Below are 15,027 nucleotides of genomic sequence, written 5' to 3'. Positions count from 1 at the left end.
CCAGTCCATTGAAATACAGAAGGCATACGGCATTGAACAGTGCCTAAAAAAAAAAAAAAAAAAAAAAAAAATAGGAGGAAAAGTACAGAGCCTGCTAGTAGGAAGCAGTAGCAGTAAGAACGAAACCAAGAGTCACTGTCATAACAAAGATCTTCATCGCACTCAACTAAAAAGTAGCGCACTGTCATGGAATGTCACAGGGCTTGCTTTAGTGTCAGATTATAGGCAGTAACACTGATCAGATAGTGCAAACTAGGTAAAATTGCCTTTCACGGTGTGAAATGAGTAAAGGTGCAGATACTCAGTAGGATACCATTAGGACAAAAAATGGCAAAAAATAAATATCAAAACTTTTATCAGTGTAAAAAAGTAACCGGGTTATTGTATAACCTAGAGTCTGGCAAAAAAGGCCTCAGAAAAGTTCAGTCTTCAGAAGTTTACAAAGGAAGTGCCCTTTCAAGGCTCTGGTCACACCAGCGACTCCATGCTCTCGGCAGGGTCCGACTCGTCTGCGATCAGAACAGCACCATTTTTGTCCGCTGTCATGGGCCCGTTTCCATTTTCTTTAGTGCTGACCAAGCTGAGCATCGCTTTATAGACAAACTGGTACTGCTCCTGAAAAACAAGAAGACAGTTTGAGCCAAAGAACAGCTTAGTCATTTCATGGAAGGTAGAAATACCCATTTAAAATGTAGTTGTGGCCGGGCGTGGTGGCGCACGCTTGTGATCCCCGCGCTTGGGAGGCAGAGACAGGAGGATCGCGCAGGTTCGAAGCCAGCCGCGCTGGCTTAGGAGACCCTGTTTCCAAATAAAAATGTAAAAATAGGTCTGGGAGTGTAGCCCGGAGGTAGAAGGGCTTCCAGGAACCACAGTACCACCAAAAAAATAAAAAATAAAATAAAATGTAGCTGTGGAAAACATACTATAGAAACAGGAAAAGCAAAAAAGTTATCTAAGAAACAAACACAATATCACTGGAAGCCAGGTGAGAAGGTGCACACCTGTAATCCCAGCTATTTAAGAGGCAGAGGTAGGAGGACTGCAAGATCAAGGTCAGCCTGGGAAAGTTAGCAAGGTCCTGTCTCAAAATGAAAAAGAGGTCTGGGGGTACAGCTCAGTGGCAGAAGGCTTCTGGGTCCAATCCCTAGTACCACACACATAGGCACACACGCACACGCACACACACACAATACAACCTTGAGGCCTTTATGATTAAGATTTATACCTTCCTTATATCCTATTGATATCTGTTAGCACAGAACTCTAAATGCTGAAGCAAGGTTTCTCAACTGCAGCACTACCAACATTTTGGACCAGATGATGCTATTTGCTGTCAAGGGCTGTCTTATGCATGATATTAGGGCATTTAGCAGCATCCCCGGCTTCTCCGCATGCAGGACTAGAGCATCTCTCTGTCTCCAGACACTGCCAAATGACCCCAGGTGGGGGCAGCCCTCTTGGAGAGCCCCAGCTATAGAGTGCAAGTCGGGTACCATGACTTACAATGTCTGTGAACACTCCAGGTCTCATGAGGTTAATCATTTTTGCAACCTGGAAGACATCCACAGCATTCTCGTTCTCCAGCTGCTGGGACAGGGTTGTAAGGGCACATAGCATTCCTGCAGAGACTGCTCCATACCTGGGGAAGAAGGAAGGAATAAGATGTGGTTTCACATTTACCAAGGAACTCATTGATGGGAATGAAATTACCATCACTCCTCCTCCCCAAGAAACTAAGTAGACCACTCATCTAGTCTAGAAGACAGAAATGAATGGAATGCTGCACTAGGGAGGGAATGGCACCATTACGGAAACCTGCATAATGGTGACATTGGCTTAAGGATGTGAACCTCCTGAACTGCTTCGTCACATGCTTAGCTCGATGCACAATATTAAATGAGAGATGAAACAGCAGACTTGGGAAAGTTAGATTTAGTATCGGGGAGGAAAGAGTTGGGTGGTGTAATAGGAAAAATGAAATGAGAAGTGTAACTATAGATTGTAATCCAAGTACTAGTAGTTAAAGGCCTTGAAACATTTTTATAATTGCTAACATCTGGATCAAACTTACAAATATGAAAAAAAATGGAAACAGGTCGCACACTGCTTAATGACATTTCAGTTAACCATGAGTAGCAATGACAGTCGTCTTGGTAGCTTATAACGAGGCCGAGAGATTCCTGTTGCCCGGCGATGTCATGAGCTTAGCGACATCTCCGCAGGACACGGTACCTCAAGTGTTTGTGATGATGCTGGTGTCAGCACAGCCACTGTGCTGTCAGTCATATAAAGTATAGCACGCACAGTTACCTACAGTACAGAAATATGTGGCTTCCTCCTCCAGGTAGGTAGGTAAGTACACTCTCTGGTGTCAGAACTTAGCCCCACCATTAAGTGACATGTGACTGTATGGCTCAAAATGAAGTCAGAATTTTCAAAATTAGTCTCACATAATTATTTTTATGAGGAGCCTTCATTCTGTTTTCCAAAGTAGTTGAACTAATTTGCGATCCCACCGACAATGTATTAGAATTCCCACTTCTCCACATCCTCGCCAGCATTTGTTGTTGTTTGTGTTTTGAATGATGGCCATTCTAGTTGGAGTTAGGTGAAATGTCAGGGTAGTTTTGATTTGCATCTTTCTGATTGCTAATGATGTTGAGCATTTTTTTTCACACATTTATTGACCATTTGAATTTCTTATGTGAAGTGTCTATTTTAGTTCACTTGCCCATTTTTTGATTGGGATATTTGTTTTCTTAGTGCTGAGTTTCTTGAGTTATCTCTATATTCTAGATATTAGTCCTCTATCAGAGGAGTAGGTGGTACAAATTTTCTCCCATTCTGTCTGCTCTCTGTTGAGGTTCTTGATAGTTTCCTTCACTCTAGCAATGCCACTTCTGGATATCTACCCAAAAGAATGGAAACCAAACTACCAAACTAATATATGCTATGTTCATAGCTGCACAATTCACCATAGCCAAACTATGGAACCAGCCAAGATGTCCATCAACAGATGAATGAATTATAAAATTATGAGATATGTATGTAATAAAATTTTACTCAGCCATAAAGAACAAAATTATGTAATTTACAGGGAAATGGATGAAACTGGAGAACATTATGCTAAGTGAGATTAATCAGTCACACAAAAAATAAGAAATTGGATGCTCTCCCTATAATGTGGAAGTTAGGGAGAAAATGGGTCATTGGAAGAACTCATAGGCAATCTAATTGAGATGAATGGGAGGGGGAAGAAGGAAATTCCCTAACATACAGGATGTACATTAACAAATATATCAAAGTCAATCACTAAGCCAAACATGAGAAGGAGGGAGGGGGAAGGAATGGGATGGGAATTTGGTAAGGGCTAATTGGGTGATGTGTGCATATGCCTCTACCATTTTGTACTCCATTAAGAAGTTATGACTATAGCTGGGCATGGTGGTACACACTTGTAATCACAGCAATTCGGGGGCTGAGACAGGAGGATTGCAGTTCCAGGACAGCCTCAGCTACTTAGGCCCTTTGCAACTCAGTGAGACCCTGTTTCAAAATAAAGAATAAAAAATAGGGCTGGGGAGTAGTATCGCCAAAAAAAAAAAAAAAAAAAAAAAAACCCAAAAAACAAAAACGACTACAATGCACCAATATAAAAATTTTAAGAATAATTATTTTTGGCAATGAAGTAGGACTTCCCAAATGAAAGCACATTCAATGGGATTGGTGGAAAAGTAAATATGAATTTCTTTGCTTCACAAAACATATTAGAAAGGTACGAGGCTAAGCCGGGCGTGGTGGCGCATGCTTGTAATCCCCGCGCTTGGGAGGCGGAGACAGGAGGATCGCGCGAGTTCGAAGCCAGCTGTGCGCGCTGGCTTAGGAGACCCTGTTTCCAAATAAAAATGTAAAAATAGGTCTGGGAGTGTAGTCTGGAGGAAGAAGGGCTTCCAGGAACCCCAGTACCACCACCACAAAAAAAAAAAAAAAAAAAAAGAAGGAAAGAAAAAAGAAAGGTACGAGGCTTTTAGGCCAGGCCAGGTTGGCAGTTTCGTTTTTCACAGGCACCTGTGATGGCACAGACAGACGGATGGATGAGTTGCTCGAGTCGGGTCCTGGTCAGCGAGGGAAGTGAGGCGAGTGTGCAGATACCCTGTGGCATTGCTGTTTTAAAAACTACTGAATACAGAGTTTAAAAACTCATTTCTGCGTGAAATTAAAACATCTCGAATATAAGTAAGCCCCCAGGAGCCCTTACTCACCACCTAATTTTAAAGGTCAACTCTCCAGAGGTAAAAATTATGAATGCACGTAGGTGCAGGCCTTCCGGGTTTCAATCCATCCCGTCATTCCAGCCTTGGCACGTGGTCCAGTTTTACCGCCTCCCCGCGCACATTAGCGTAGAGGCCAGGAATAAAGAGCTAGGTGGGACGTATGCCCACTTTCAGGTTTTTCTGGGGGTGGTAGTAGCCAGGATTTAAACGAGGAGCATTCTACCTCCAAGCTGCTTCTCTAGCCCTTTTTACTTTTTATTTTGAAGCAGGGTCTGGCTAAGCTGCAGAGGTCTCACTAAGTTGCTGAGGCTGTCCTCAAACCTTCGATCCTCCTGAATCTGCAGCCCTCCCATCTTAGCCCCCCAAGCACTGGGATTAGAGGTGTGTGCCACCACGCCCAGCTCTGTTTTCCATTCTAACGATACTGCTGTAATTCTCTTCCAAGTGGTTAACTGCTCATATTCCTTCAGGATGAGAATATCTACGTCTCCTCATCATTTTAGACTCAAAAAGACCGCCAATTTGATGGGTGAAAAACCATCGTACTATCTGCTTGAACTGGCATGTCCTCGATCACCAGGATGGTTGAATATGTATCATGTTTATTGGTATCTATATTTCCTCTTTTGCAAATGCTTACTATACGTGGCTACTTTTCGGTAAGGTTTACTTCTTTCAAATGGATTTGTAGGTGTTATTTTATAGTGTCTGCAGTGCAAGTTGGAAGTATTTTTTCTCATTCTCTAGTTTCTCATAATATTGTGGTCACTTTTGTTACACTGTAATACGGTGTGGTTTAGATGTAAACTTGTTCATCATTTTTTCTTTACTTTGGGGAAATCTTGTTTAAGAATAGTTTCCCTAGCTCAGTATTTTAAGGACATTCTTCTCCATTTTCTAATTTAATTTTTCACATGAATTCATCCAAATTTGACTTAATTTTTTACTTAACCCATTTAAATCTTGTTTTGATATAAGGGAGGATTCTGGTGTTACTTATTTTTCAAATGGATAACCAATTGTCCCGGCATTTGTTATTGAATATTCTTATCTTTTCACATTGACACGAGCTACCTTCTTATTATCATATGCTAAATTCTTTTTTTTTTTTTTTTTTGGTGGTGGTACTGGGGGTGGAACCCAGAGGCTTTCTACTTCCGGGCTATACTCCCAGACCCATTTTATATTTTATTTAGAAACAGGGTCTCACTAAGTTACTGAGAGCCTCACTAAGTAGCTGAGGCTGGCTTTGAACCTGCACGATCCTCCTGTCTCAGCTTCCCAAGAGCGGGAATTACAAGGGTGCGCCATCATGCCCGGCCGTTGTTTTGCTTTTTTGCCTTGGCTAGAACCTAATAGTTTTATGTATAGCAATGAGAGAAGGGTTGTATCTTTTATGGGAAAACTTCTAACATTTCAATATGAAATAAAAATATCTGCTTATAGGCTTCTGGTAAATATCACTTAGCTCAAAGAGGATACTTTCTATTGCAAAAAGTATTTTGAGGGTCATGAATGAGCTTTATTTTGTTGCATCCTTTCCATTACCTATTGATTTTTTTGAAATCCCTTTAGTAATGTCCTGAATTCACCAATGGGTTTTTAATCAGCTCTACATTACCAGGATAAATCTTATTTTTTTTTTTTTAACAATGTGTAATTATCTTAGTGTACTGAGTTTTATTAGACAATTTTTTTTTTTTTTTTTTTTTTTGGTGGTACTGGGGTTCCTGGAAGCCCTTCTACCTCTGGGCTACACTCCCAGACCTATTTTTTATACTTTTTTATTTGGAAACAGGGTCTCTTAAGCCAGCGCGCGCGGCTGGCTTCGAACCTGCGCGATCCTCCTGTCTCCGCCTCCCAAGCGCGGGGATTACAAGCGTGCGCCACCACGCCCGGCTTATTAGACAATTTTTAATTCACAGGTTTATACCTATAATAAAATACACAAGATTGGCCTATTCCATTCTGGTGCTAGTCTTGCCTGTATAAATTCGGTCTCTGCAGTCTTCTCTGTGTTATTATTTAGAAGTAGCCTTGGCCAAGACTTGGTGGCCCTAACAGTTGGAGGACTTGTTCTTGAATTCTGAATGCTCATCAGAGTGTCTTGTGCTCTTGCTGTGAGCCATGCACCACAACTTAATCATCCCCATAACCCTTTGGTGTGCATATTATCTCCTTGAGAGATACTATGTCTTGAACAAGGTACTTGCTCAGGTGAAATACCTGGCCAGGTGTCGCAGAGCTTCAGTTGATGCATGCTAATGGCTCAGAGCAGAGACAGGCGCATACCACATGTTCACCAGACATCATCTCCTGTGCTTATTAGGAAGGCTTAAAATCTATTAGCAGTAAAGTTGTAGACAGTCTCAAATGTTTATTTCCTTTAAAATATCTGTACTATTTTCAGTTTTTTATTATGGAAAATGTTAGATATATGCAAGGGCACAAAAGTCAAGTAATCTTCACGTAGCCATCAGGTAGTCACAGGTTCCTAAGCTCATAGCCCTCTCCTTTTGGCTCTGCTCCCTCCCCTGCATATGCTGAAGCAAATCTCAGGTATTTGACTCATAATGATTTTAGTATAAAACTCTAAAAGACAAGGACTTAAAAATATAATGTCTTGACACCTAAACAAATTAAAAATTCTCAAGTGTTTTTAATGCAACTACAGGGAAAAATGGTAGCTTTCTTTTGTGTGTGTGTGTGTGTGTGTGTGTGTGTGTGTGTGTGTGTGTGTGTGGTACTGGGGTTCCTGGAAGCCCTTCTACCTCCGGACTACACTCCCAGACCTATTTTTTTAACTTTCTTATGTGGAAACAGGGTCTCTTAAGCCATCGAGGCTGGCTCTGAACCAGCGCGATCCTCCTGTCTCTGCCTCCCAAGCTCAGGGATTAACAGGCGTGCGCCACCACGCCCAGCAGAAAATGGTAGCTTTTTTAAACCTTTGTGAATTTGCCTGCTCTAATTGTTTTCTCCATCACATTTGCCCAAATTTTATCGTTTATTAGCCTTATTACCTCCTGGTGCCTATTTCATTGCTGTTTGCTTTTACTTTTCAGTTGCACTTGAGGGGTGGACTTATCTGTGTCTTTTTCTGGTTTCTTGAGTTAAGGGCTTAGTTTATTTTTAGTCCTTAATATATGCAGTTTGGGCTCTGATTTGTTTTTCTGACCTGTAGGTTGGTTTTATCCCACTGGATTTTGAGAGCTTATTTGGAGGTTGGAGCAGGGGAGCACAGCTACTCCTACACCCTTGACTTAATAGTCACATGCTGCAAAAGAGTTCCGTCAGTGATGGACAACATCATAATGGCAGCTATAACATAGCTCCTCTATTCAGGGAAGGTCGTCCTCTTCGACCAAGAATGTAGCACTGGGAGGGACACGTGGAGCAGTGATGGAGGAAGGGGACACCCACCTGACCAGCTAGATCGGCAGAATCAACCTTGGAGTTCAATGGAGTGACACATGCCAGAGCCAGATTGCCCTCACATCTGCCCCTCGGGATCTTGAGACGCAGATCCTTTACCAGCATTTAGTCTTGGAATTTTGTAATGGAATATTCTGGTTACCTCTTTAGCCTACGAATTATAAGTCATTCTAGATGCAAGATAAGAATTTGGGATCTTATTTCATTATTGGTGGCTAATATTAATGCATTATAATCACTGAGTGTGTCCTTGTATGGTATCTATTTTTTAGGAATATATTGAAGTTCCACTTTGGGCAATTTATATAAATAAGCCACCTGTGTTTGGAAAGAATATGAGGCCTCCATTAAGTTCGTCCTGGGTGCAGGCTTGCGTATCATTTGGTCGGGTTTGTTAACTGTGGTATCTACATCTTCTCTCTGAATGTTGCTTTTCAAAAGTACCCTGATATTAACATTTTAGAACTCAACTTTAGTTCTAGATCTAGTTTCCAATCCTAGTTTCATTTCAGCTCTATACTAACCCATCTCTCAAGTTTTTAATTTTACTGAGACATATATGTCTCTATTTATTTTCATTCTGAGGCTTTCATTTGTTTTTTATTTCATAATGTGTGCTCTTAGTTATTTCATGAAATCTTCCTTAGACCTCTCAGTATACTATTATCATTATTATCATTATCATTATTATTATTGTGCTAGGGATCTAACCCAGGAGCATTCTGCCTCTTGAGTGACATCCCAGCCCTAATTTACTTTTTAATTTGAAACAGGGTCTCACTAAGTTGGTAAATGGCTGTGAACCTGCATTCCTCCTGTCTCGGCCTCCTACGTTCTAGGATTGTATGAGTGTGCCACCATGCCCAACTGAGCATATTACTTTGATATCTTATTGTAGGTACTCTGCTAATGGATTTATTGTGGGGTTTTTCTTTTTTCTTTTTTTTTTTTTTTGCTATTGGTCATCCTGTTGTCTTCCCTCAGATTAAATTGTATTGAGTTGGCCTTATTTTAGCATGACATTTACTATTATTATTATTATTATTATTATTATTATTATTATTATTATTACAGTCCTGGGGATAGAACCCAGGGGCATTTTACCTCCGAGCTATACTCCTAGCTCAATTTTTTTATTCTTTATTTTGAAACAGGGTCTCACTGAATTGCAAAGGGCCTCACTAAGTAGCTGAGGTTGGTCGTGAACTGTGGTCCTCCTGTCTCAGCCTCCCAAATGCTGGGATTACAAGTGTGTGCCACCACACCCGGCACATTTAAAATTTGTTGTTGTTGTTGTGCTGATTTGGTTCATGAGGGAAGAACTGAACATTATTATCAGTTCTAGTGAAATAGTTAACTCAGAATCCCCCCCCCCCCCTTTTTGTGGTACTGGGGGTGGAACCCAGAGGCTTTTCTACCTCTGGCCTATACTCCCAGACCTGTTTTTATATTTTATTTGGAAACAGGGTCTCACTAAGTTGCTGAGAGCCTCACTAAGTAGCCGAGGCTGGCTTTGAACCTGTGCGATCCTCCTGTCTCAGCCTCCCAAGCACAGGGAATATAAGCGTGCGCCACCACGCCTGGCTCTCCCCTTCTTTTTCTTAGCTCTTTTTTTATCCAGTGAGATGGAAGAGTCTGGTGATTTGCATCTTTGTTATGGGGTAGTTACTCTGACCTTTCTGTGAGTTGCCTTTCTTATGTTTATTTACTTTTATTTATTTATTTTTTGGTACTATGATTTTAACCCTGGAGAATTTTACTTATGCCCTTCCCAACCCTTTTTATTTTTTTCTATTTTGAAACAGGGTCTCGCTATTTTTATTGCTGAGGCTGGCCTTGAACACGTAACACAACAGCCTCCTGTAGGCTGGACGGCCGCACAGGGCCTGGGCCTCTGTGGACGGGGCCTCAGTGTATGTCCGTGGACCTGCAGTTTGTATAATGCTCTGCATTTGCCATCTGGAATTTTTGGGGGGAAGGTTTGGTTCTGGGGATTGAACTCAGGGGCATTCTGTCTCCAAGCTACCCCTCCAAGCCCTTTTTATTTTCAAACAGGGTCTCGCTAAGTAGCTGAAGCTGGCCTCGGACCTGCAATCCTCCTGTCTTAGCCTCCCAAGTACTGGGGTTACCAGTGTGTGCCACCATGACTGGCAGATTGTTTTTTTAAAGCAAGGGGTCCTGCATTTTCATTTTACATTAGACCCTCTAAGTTATTGACCTCGTCTTGGCTTTTATACTGAGTACATTACTACACAGTTCCTAGGCAGGTCACCTCACCGTGCAGGTTTCCTCAGACATGCAATAGGGATCATAAAATTCCCTTTGCAGTGGGGTGATTTTGAGGACGGAGAGAAAGAACTGAGTAAGTTATGATTTGTGGTGACTCTGCAGCAGTTCAGATGGAAAGCAGACGATACATTTCTACCTTGCTTATAGAATCTCAGTAGTCGTCAGTGCTCTTTGATCTCAGGACCAAATTAAGATCATTTTTGATCTTTTTCTTATTTGGGATGTATAAATAAAATTTACTGTATTAGGAACTAAAGCTGAGAAAATGTTTAAATACCAGAATGTGTGGTGCAGGCACACAGCCTGCTAGTCCTGGAAGTGATTATTTCATCACATGTCCAGCAGCTCTGGGACTCCACACTCATGGCAGGATGAGAGCAAACAAGGCAGATGACAGCCCTGTATTGTTGCCAGGAGGGCCTTCCTCTCAGGAGGGCTCAGGTCACACTCTGAGAAGCACTAAATGGAACTAGTCTTCTGTGATAGACAACAGAGTGATAGAATATCTCCCAGTGAATAATTAATATCGAGTATTTGTGCAGAAAAACTACGGTTCGTTCTGTAAGGAAGGGGGATGATACAGCCAAAGGCCTTGTTTATGACTCTCCCATAAGACTGTGTTAAGGTCCACGCCTAAAGCTGGGTGTGGTGGGGCTCACCTGTAATCCCAGTACTTGGGAGGCTGAGACAGGGGGATTGCAGGTTGAAGCCAGCCCCAGCAACTTAGTGAGACTTTATTTCCAAACAAAAAAATGAAATATGGTTGGTGATGTAGCGTGGAGGTAGAAAGCCAGTGGGTTCCATTTTCAGTACCACCACTAATTAAAAAAAATATAATTGGCTCTCTTGGCTAAAGGTTCGTGTCATTCTAAACGATCTAGGGTTTTAGAGTTGACTTACAGGTTGATTTTAAACTTGAAATCTGACTAAAATATACACACATACACCATAAGGTGTATCAATGGCCCTTTCCCTCTCATGTAAGTGGAAAGAAGCTGAGTTTGAATACCCCTGTGACTTCTGTCCTGAGACCAAGCATAAGCAATTTGTTCTCTGTGAAATTCATATTCTTTACCTTTGAGTTTAACCCCAAAGTTCTATAAACCTTAAAACCATAACACAAACAGTAAACATAAGTAGCAGTGACTTCAGCTCTACTAATCAACTAACCCATATTTGTGTGTGTGTGTGTGTGTGTGTGTGTGTGTGTGTGTGTGTGTTACTAGGAATGAAAACCAGGGGCTTTCTACCTCTGAGCTATACTCCCAGACCTATTTTATATTTTATTTGGAAACAGGATCTCACTAAGTTGCTGAGAGCCTCACTAAGTAGCTGAGGCTGGCTTCGAACCTGTGCAATCCTCCTGTCTCGGTCTCCCGAGCGCTGGGATTACAAGCGTGCGCCACCACGCCCGGCCAACCCATATATTTAAAAGGTTCCTTTCTTACAAGTGATTGCTAAAATTCAGTGCAAGGATTTTAAAATAAATCCAACTAATTAATGTAAATAGCTAAGTTACTTTAATAATTTGATTATTAAAACATAAAATCAAAAAGGGCATATGATGACTTTTATAGGCTAGGAAACAGCTACTTTCCTTTTTCTAGAAGAACTGGCGCCTAGGCAGAAGTTGATCTATTCAAGAACCACAACATTCTGTATATAACAGGCACTGAAACAGCATGGACTTGTCACAGGCTGAGACAGAGGGCAGGTTTTAAAGACCATGTAGCAATTCAACAGGAACAGTATCTACATTTTAAAATTAAGCAGAGAGATACATACTCATCATGAACAATGGTGGGTCCATCCCTTGTTAAGGCCTCTTCCTTGATGACGTTGATCAGTTCAAAGGTACTGCTGATGGGGGCATCTGGATTAGGCCACTTGGGACACTGAAAGTGCCGAACTTCTAGGACATAATCATCCTGTAACCAACAGGACACGAGTTATGACCTGTCCTCTGCTTCGTGTGTCACTCGGTCAACCGAATGACTTGAACCTCCTCCTCAGAAAATACCTACTAGACATCACCAAACTGCAACTGTAAGAAGACAAAGACTGGGTGGGGGAGTCTGCCTGAGAAGGCTGTGCTAGTGAAACAGCTGCATATCATTTTGTTTTGGTGAGAATTCTAAGCAATAATAAATTATAAGACACTTTATGTCCTACTGTATCTTCTACAAAATTAAGGGAAAATAATTCAAGAGTTCCCTCCTCTTATTCTTCCCACAGGAAGGCAGTTATTATACACTAAAATATTGTTTACTCAAAAGACCTTAATATCATCATCTCTGCAGCACATTGCCAGACTTACATTTCTGATGGCAAAAAAAAAAAAAAATCTGGAGTTCAAGTATATTGTTTTTATAATGTTTTAGGTCAACAGACCTATTTGTATGCATGCTGAATCAGAGGAATGGTTACACTTCACCTAGCCAGCTGAAAAAAAGGGCAAATATTTGAAGGAAGTAAAAGGGAAATGTACACATATCAAATGAAGTCTCACTCAAATGCCTAGCCTGCTTCAAGGGTGGTAAATGACTTCACTGCTACTCAAAAGGGTGATCCGGGCCTCAGTGCAGTAGCTAAGCGGGAGGCCTGGTGTTTCCCGCACCTGTGTAGCTTCAAGGATAAAATCATGGATGATGATTTGTTCTTCATTAGAGAGGCACAGCCTGTCTTTGCTGATAAGGGTGACAGTAAAGGCCTCACAGTTCATGGATTCTTCTCGACTTGGCCAATACACAAACTCATCTTCTGCCTTTGGGAGGAAAAAAAAAAAAAAAAGACAGAAAAAATTCATCACTTGCAGAACTCCCAAACTGTTGTTTCTGAATTTTCTTGCAAAATGACTTTTTATGTTTACCATTTCCCATAACTCTCAAGTCATTTTTTAAATAAGAACCACGTCCCCATCCAGGCACGCTGAGTTCACTGGTTACCATAGTGTTTGTAAAACATTTTGACAGCACCTATTTCCTAGCACCTGTCGCTCTACAAGGGATGTATTACCCCAGTTGACAAAGGGTCTGAGGTATGATTGGCATAGTAAAAAAAAGGGATGCGATCTGGGTTATTAATTTCATTATTCCACCAAGATATGCAAATTGCTACTTCCTATGGATGATGTTAGTCCTAGTTCTATAGTTGAATAGTATTTTGCAAAGGGCTTTCATAGTCATTATTTTATTTCATTTTATAATATATTAGTAAAATAAAGGATGTTTTAAGGTTAAATTTTATTTTTCTTGTATTCCTTCCAATGGATTTTTATTACAAATATAATGTGTTGATGGTACAAAACAGACACAAAGCACAGAAAGGTATGAAGTGAGTAGGTGTCTTCTCTCCACCAGATGCCTGGTATTACTTGCAGATCTTTCCGTTATTAAGAGTATTTTAGGTGTACTTTCAGAATATTTTTTTTGTGTGTGTGGTACTGGGGATGGAACCTAGTACCTAGAACCTTCTACCTCCAAGCTACACCCCCAGCCCTATTTTTTATTCTTTATTTTGAAACAGGGTCTCACTAAGTTGCGGAGGGCCTCACTAAGGCTGAGGATGGCTAGGAACCTGCCACCCTCCTGTTTCAACCTCCAAAGTACTGGGATTACAAGCATGCACCACATGCTGTATATCTGATTTTTTTTAAAATTGGTAAGATCATGCAGTATTTTCTGCATCTGGCTTATTTCACTTAATATAATGATATCTGAGCTTACCGGCTAGTTCATTCTTCAACTATTGAGGTATTCTTTATAAGTTTTGGATATTACCCTTAGATAAAAATTTTTTATCAGATGAAGATATGATTAAGGATGTCCAAAGTCATCTAAAACCACACTGGTAATAAATGGGAATAGAACCTTTTTCAAAAGTTGTACATAAATAAGTCATATATGAATACTCGTGTTGGCTGTAAGGTCAAGGTATCTTTTTAACCTCTTTTTTAAAGAATGTCCTTCCTATTTATTTATTTATTTATTTATTGCGGGTCTGAGGATGGAACCCAGGGGCATTCAACCTCTGAGCTACACCCTCTGCCCTATTTTTTATTCTTTATTTTGAAACAGGGTCTCACTAAGTTGCGGAGGGCCTAAGTAGCTGAGGCTGTCCGCGAACCGCGATCCTCTTGTCTCCGCCTCCCAAGTACTGGGATTACAAGCGTGCGCCACCACGCCCAGCTCAAGGTATTCTTTAACAAGAAAAGTTAACCTTTCAATGTTGGATTTCTTGAGGAGGTAACAAAACAATTCAGCTTTGAATCAGGCAAGCTTTACATGTTCATCCATTTTAAGATTAAAAATAGATATTCTGGCTGGGTACTTGAATTCTGTCCCTGAAAATGACGGATGCCTAAGAGATCATTGTTGCATAGCTCGGGATATGATAATGGTGATGTACAACCCGCCCCATTCTCCCTGAAAATGCCTAGCTACTATCATTGAAGTCAGAAATAATCCTGAATAATGTTCAAAACAAAGAAGGCTTTGTTTAATTTTACATTGTTGCATCAGAAATGAGCCAGAAGTCCAATGCGACTTATCACCCTTTCAAGTTTCAATGTTGATTATTGCCAAGTACATTTTTATTTTTAAAGCTCAGCATAAGGGGAAACAGATTAGCAATTGGGTTTAGTCTATACAAAAGAAGTCTGTAACTGTTGTAGATTTTAATATGTTTTGTTCAAGGAAGTGGAAATATGATCCTATAAACAGGTATAAAATAATGGCGGCCAGGGCATTTAAATTTAACCGCCATGCACAGATTAAGCATAGATTTGATTCTTGATATGACCAAATTAGTAAATCATGTACAAACATGTAACAATTATGTTTTATAATCATTGTTACATTTTTGTAACATGGTATTTTTATAACCTATTATTATGTGTAATCATCATGCACCAATAAAAAGAAATCACAAAAAACTGGATCTGGTCCTGAATAAATGAATCCTCTAAGCCTTGATTTCCATGTTTGAAAAGTGGGAATAACAAGACTATTTGCTACAAAAATTATGCAGATAA

General features: G+C 40.6%; 1 protein-coding gene across 2 annotated transcripts in view; it reads right to left on the bottom strand.

Annotated features, from left to right (window-relative positions):
• Positions 1-468: 468 nt before the first annotated feature.
• Positions 469-15,027, bottom strand: part of PTPRG (protein tyrosine phosphatase receptor type G) — a gene marked incomplete at both ends in the record, with an annotated part of 780,672 nt that continues 766,113 nt past the window's right edge. For both annotated transcript variants that reach the window (XM_080714880.1, XM_080714881.1), the window contains 4 exons: positions 469-615; positions 1,504-1,639; positions 11,781-11,923; positions 12,613-12,759. In XM_080714880.1, coding sequence (XP_080571006.1) covers positions 469-615; positions 1,504-1,639; positions 11,781-11,923; positions 12,613-12,759 — 573 coding nt within the window. The remainder of the gene's footprint in view (positions 616-1,503; positions 1,640-11,780; positions 11,924-12,612; positions 12,760-15,027) is intronic.

Source organism: Muscardinus avellanarius (genome assembly GCF_963383645.1).
Source record: "Muscardinus avellanarius genome assembly, chromosome: 18".
Classification (NCBI taxonomy): Eukaryota; Metazoa; Chordata; class Mammalia; order Rodentia; family Gliridae; genus Muscardinus; species Muscardinus avellanarius.
Note: the sequence above shows the minus strand (reverse complement) of the source record. Positions and strands in the feature narration are given on the sequence as shown.